At 43.0% G+C, this 5,960-nt stretch overlaps 1 protein-coding gene across 1 annotated transcript; it reads left to right on the forward strand.

The window, feature by feature from the left end:
- The first annotated feature begins 970 nt into the window (after positions 1–970).
- LOC124064655 (fibroblast growth factor-binding protein 2-like) lies at positions 971–3,179 on the forward strand. Its single transcript, XM_046399301.1, has 2 exons — positions 971–2,555; positions 2,842–3,179. Exon 1 carries the CDS (start codon positions 1,667–1,669, stop codon positions 2,534–2,536), a length of 870 nt encoding a protein of 289 aa, XP_046255257.1. The 5' UTR covers positions 971–1,666; the 3' UTR covers positions 2,537–2,555; positions 2,842–3,179.
- Positions 3,180–5,960: the final 2,781 nt, after the last annotated feature.

The raw sequence follows: 5,960 nt of genomic DNA on the forward strand, positions 1-5,960 counted from the left end.
TGTCCACTTTGTTTTTCTTGCACTGACACATAAAACATGAAGCGATATAAGCATTGTCCCCTGACTCACACGCTGACACACTAAATTATACTGAGGAAACTGACAGCATTTTGTGTTTTCGGTCACAAATCACTGAGATGATATTTTAAGTGTGCTTTACATGTGTTTGTTACATAAACTCTGAGCCACTGGTAGGAATGAAAAGGAACACCTTTCATGATATAAGTGTAGCTAATATTCAGAGATCCACCCCCTCAAGCAACTTAGCCTGTCTTGCCAAAACATACAGGAACGCATAACACATCCATGTAGCGTATGTAGAGCTGAATGTGTATACACAGCAGCTGAATAGGTTCAGGTCCGTTTTGGGGGATTGACAGGTTTGCAGGGGGAGTGAAGGGGGTCTTAGAGGTGGTTGAGGTGGCGTGACACTGTTGCATCCTATCAGAAGAGGACTAAACTAACTCAAACATCAGTGTCAGACAACATACTGTACACACCCTTCAACTTTACTTGGCATTCCCAGTGTCCCCCATGGGAACTTTTTCTCTTCCCCACAAGATGATGGCTATAAAAACGAAACTTCCTGAAGGTACTAAGGGCATACATGCATTTGTACACATGTGACTTTGTATACAGGAGTGGACTATACATACATGTTTCTTCTACAGTGTGTCCAACCCACATTCATATGGGATTTTTGGGTCTCTTTACAGGCAGTGTCTGTTTTTCTGTTAAGTTTTATTAATATAAACCCACTGTAGAGAGCAGTCAGACTGATGAACTCACTCCAGTTTGGCCAACAGTTTGGCCAATGCATACTGCATTTGTACTGTATTTATTTAGTATGTGTTGAGGGTTAGTGGTAGTTGCTTTCTTTATTTCAGTGCCTACTCCAAGACTTAACTGTCAACTTCAGTGTCTTTATTTCCCTTGATTTTGTGGTTTTCTTGACTTGACTCACAATGCAATTTTCCACTTGGATTACAGTTTTTTCTTTTTTTGTTTCCTTTGAACAGTTACTTATTAGTTCTAAATACTTGTTTGCCCTTATTGTCCTGTTAGAAGAGAAGATTGATATAGAAAAATGTAGGGTTTATGGAGTGTGCTGGACTCCAGGAAGTCAAGTGGTACCAAACTACCCACACCCATTTGGTCTCTTTGGCAGCTTTGTGATTTCAACCAGGAACGTGCATAAGGGTAAATTTTGTAAAGACAACCAAACTGTGGGTGTAGCCCAGTTGGGAGTGCAGCAACAAAGTCTCTGCATCGGAAGATGATGTTTTTACAGATCAACTCTGAATCCTCAGAAAATGACTTTATGCTGTAATTTGACTCTGGACCCTCAGTCCTCTCCTCCACCTCTCTCCCTCACCAGGTGTCAAAGAACCTCCTATGTGAGATTATATAATGTCTAGCAGCATGTAGTCTTTACAATGTTTGACTTCATGTGCGTAACGTCCGTCAGCCATCCTACTCTCCTTCCCCCCTCGTCTCCCACAGACCCATTGACCCTCTTCCTCCTCCAGTTTATGTTCTCCCCCTCCCTTCCATCCGTCTCGCCCATCGCTTGTTTAATTTTGAACATACCACACAAGCCTAATGTGGTCCCTGTGTATGTGTACGTGTCTGTGGCGTGGGGGTGGGGGAACACTGCTGAAGGAGTATGACTCTTTCAGCTTACCTGAATAATACCTTCTTTGTGAGCTTGAGCTTTATAAAGTCACTCGCAGATGCTTTCTGCCCTTGCACACCTCAACCTCTGTGCGGACACATCATCTTACACCCTCATTCATACATTACTAACACCACCATGAGAGCCAGGGTAAGTGCGCTGCTGTTGTTTTTGGCAGCAACTGTTTGCATGTCACACGCTCAGACCAACAACGGCAGCAATGACAACAAGCAACAGCAACAACGCAGCATCTGGGACGAGCCCATCCGATTCACCACGAAGACCAAAGACTCCTGTACCATGGTGGTATCTGGAGCAGGGGACTATTCTCGCCTGCGTGTCTCCTGCAAAGGTCCAAGCCAGGGCCAGATTCCAGGACGCTCCTACTACTGTGACTTCCAGGGCAAACCCAACCTGTGCCGTGCCTACAACCTCAACCCTCGCCACTACTTCACCCAGATGATGTGGGACATGAGGAAGTTGAGCCACGCCTGCCAGGGACCCAAACTCTATCGTCCACAGATGTGCAAAAAATACCCAGACGAGGCTCAGATGACCTTCCTGGCCTCCTGGCCCAAGACCATCACCGCCAAGCCCTCCAAGCCTGTTCAGGAGCAGCGTAAACCAGTGGTGCCTTCTCAGACCAAGCCCGTCATTACTCCTAAACCCGTGAAGCCACAGCTCGTCAAACCACAGCCAGGCAAGGGCCCCCAGACCAAGAAAACTACCCCCAAGCCTGGGAAGACCACTACTCGTCCCACAGAGCAACCTGAGTCCAAAGCATCCCGCATTGCCACTGAGTACTGCTGGAAGAGCTTCCATGGCGTCTGCACCTACTTCATCAGCTGGTTCCAAAACTGAGAGGATACTGCTGACACAGGTGAGCGATGAAAAATTAAGAAAAAGGAAAAGGAAGAGACAAGCTTGGTAGCAAGAAGCAGTCTGGAAAAGCTCGAACCGTTTTGGTGTGGATGAATTGTATGAATGAGAAGCATGTTAAAGCCAGAAACCATCAGAAGTGGTGATGACTTGCAAAAAAAATGTTAGATCTAATGTTGCTTGTACGCTCTGCGTAGCCCAAATCAAAATCTGTTTATAAAGCAGTTTATGTGCATGCAGAAACAAACTTAAATTAATGTTAAATCCCACATTTTTCATCGTTTCAGATTAGAAACACCAGCCATGGACCCAGTCAGGAGTCTTTCAGTCCGGATGTGTGTGGGAGCTTCTGAAGTCATTTCGTCATCTTGTGAGGTCCAGCAACATCTTCCAGACTGAGCCAAAAACATCAAAAACACTCAACCTACACCTGTGTACAGTTAGCAGATTGCTGCTGTCATGTAGAGTATGTTTCATTTTTAAAACACACGTCAAAGCAAAGGGAAAACATGGCAGGCAATTCTGTAAAATCTGTTTGTATATGATGTACAATTTTTTTCCTCATGTCACATAAACGTTTCAACAACATTTGTGAAGGTAAAGAGAATAAAGTCAGAGTGGTGACCTCTCTTCTTCTTCCTCTTCTTCTTCTTCCACTGAGTTGCTCTGTTTCTCCATCTGAGCTGAAACAACCGGTAAGTTTTCAGACTCATTTATTCAAAGGGATCCTTGTTAACGGACAGACATGGTCAGGGTGAACCCAGACTGCAGGAAAGATAATGCAGCTCAGTCACAGAAGGCGTCTGAGCACAGCTAAACACTTCTTTGTGTGAGCTGATGAAGTGAGTCTTAAGAGCTACGGTGTGCTGGAACAGAGGGGGGTCTGTGTGAGAGTGGACACACACACACACACACACACACACACACACACACACACACACACACACACACACAGCAGACAGGATGGTGTAAATCACACCTCCACATATACAAATTTAATGCTTTAAAATTCATTTTAAATTCTAGTGGAGATCCCAAAGTTTCCAAAGACACCACATATGTCTGGTTCAATTCTGGGGCAGGACAACAAGAATATTTCCATTTGGTGTCGGTCATACAAAACATGCTGTCTCAGTTTGGAATATTTCCCTTGGTTTAAACACTTCGTATTTTAGATAAAGCAGAATACAGAATACACAGAACATGATGATCAAAAGAGGAACATTGTATGTTTAAGTGGACATCTTAAATCTCCATAAATGGTACATAAGAAGATGTAAAATGTATCTTCATCAAACCAACCATACATTTCTGTAACAGCTCAACAAAGTCATGCACACTGAGCGTAGCATCTCAAGGACTGTAAGCTCACAGGAAACACAAGTCAAAAATAACATTTCTGGAAGAAAAGATGTCTTGATTCAGAAATCATTTTGAAATCAGTAAAATACATTAAGAAAAAGGTGGATTTCTAAATGCACAAATACAGTGTTTTATTGTGTTCAAAATAATAAAAGTGAAAACTGCAATAAACCAAAACAAGGGCACCAATTGCCTTTGATAGTATTAGCATGTACTGCACTTACAGTACAAAAACAAAAACAAATAACTGTGATAAACAGTCTGACGCTCGTAACATTTGGGCATGTCTTTGTAGCCCCTCCACTTATCGGTTCTTATTATTGATCCTGATACTACATATTTTTTAACCGCTCAAGGCAGATGGCCGCCCATCTTGAGCCGGGGTCTGCTCCGAGGTTTCTGCCTTCTAAAAGGCAGTTTTTCCTCGCCACTGTCGCCAAGTGCTTGCTCAAGGGGGAATGTTGGGCTCTCCGTATTTACAATTTAATTAAAGAGTTTGGTCTAGACCTGCTCTAATTGGAAAGTGTCATGAGATAACTTTTGTTGTGAATTGGTGCTATATAAATAAACTGAACTGAAACTGAAAACTCTGTCCCCTTTTTGAAATATCTGTCTCGGCACACCTACTTTATTTGCTTAATTCGCTTGTTGAGTTTGGTATACTCAATAGGCAAGACACAGGGAATAGATTTCTATGGTTTTGAATAAAATGAATCATTTATAAAAATTCTGCAGTCCTTTTATTCCACCTTTCACCTTCTCACACACCTGTTCAGGAAGGTATTGGCAAAAAGAGACCGTTTCAATTTGCCATTCGGCCATGTAAAAACTGTGGTCCAACGTGTTTTAGAAACGGACAGGCTGTCGAAAAAAACTGTGTATTGGATTGTTTGTTTGTTTTAACTTTTGTATAAGTAAAGCACGTATTGAACTCTGGACGTTCGGGCTCACTATCGCCCCCGTCGGTGAGGCAGAGGTACTGGCTGCCTCACGGAAAGCTTTTTCCTTGTGGATTTTTGTCTGATCAACAAGACTTAAATATTACACACACACGTGAAATACACTGCCGAACACTATGGCAATTAAGACGTATAATAAAAGTGTCTTCAAGCAGGATATTGGAAACATACAGAGAAATGGCAACAAGCACGCGCCAAGTGCACGCGCTAACTCCACTTTGTGAGGGTCTGCGCCATGTGGCTGCGTCACCCCTCGTCTCTGCGCTGTATTTGAACAGGAAATACAGGATTTCAGCGATTTTCACTATAAAAACGAGCAAAACTTGTCGGAACCACACCGAAATTGCATTAAAGCACAGGTCAGGGGAAAAAATATTAATACTTATTTTATTTTATTATTTCTTTGTTTTCATGATGCCAGGTGAGGCTCTGCCTGACTGCACGTCACTGGGCGGCCAGCTCTAGGAAGAGTGGCTGGAAGAAGAACCAAACTTCTTCCACTTACAGCTTATGGAGGCCACTGTGCCTTTTGGGACCTTTAATGCAGCAGAAATCTTTCTGTACCCTTCCCCAGATCTGTGCCTCAACACAACCCTGTCTCAGAGATCTACAGACAATTCGTTTGACTTCCTGGCTTGGTTTGTGCTCTGACACGCGCCGTGAACTGTGAGGGCTTATATAGACACGCGTGTGCCTTTCCAAAGCATGTCCAATCAACTGAACTTACCACAGGTGCACTCACCTCAAGTTGCAGAAACCTCTGAGGGATGATCAGTGGAAACAGGAGGCACCTGAGCTCAATTTGTGTGTGTGTCATGGCAAATGGTGTGAATACTTATGTACATGTTACATAAATTTAATCCATTTTGGAATGAGACTGTAGCATAACAAAATGTGCAAAAAGCAAACCGATGTGAACACTTTTTGGATGCACTGTATATGCTGCTTTCAGTATGGTCATCTTTAGCATCCCGTTGGTCAAACCTATTTGCATGTATTTTGATGTCTGTTACCCAATGGGAAATGAGAAATGATTATGGCAGCTTTCATTGAATAAAACATCAGTTGAATCTTCCAACACAACA

The sequence above is a fragment of the Scatophagus argus genome, chromosome 2, assembly GCF_020382885.2.
Source record: "Scatophagus argus isolate fScaArg1 chromosome 2, fScaArg1.pri, whole genome shotgun sequence".
Classification (NCBI taxonomy): Eukaryota; Metazoa; Chordata; class Actinopteri; family Scatophagidae; genus Scatophagus; species Scatophagus argus.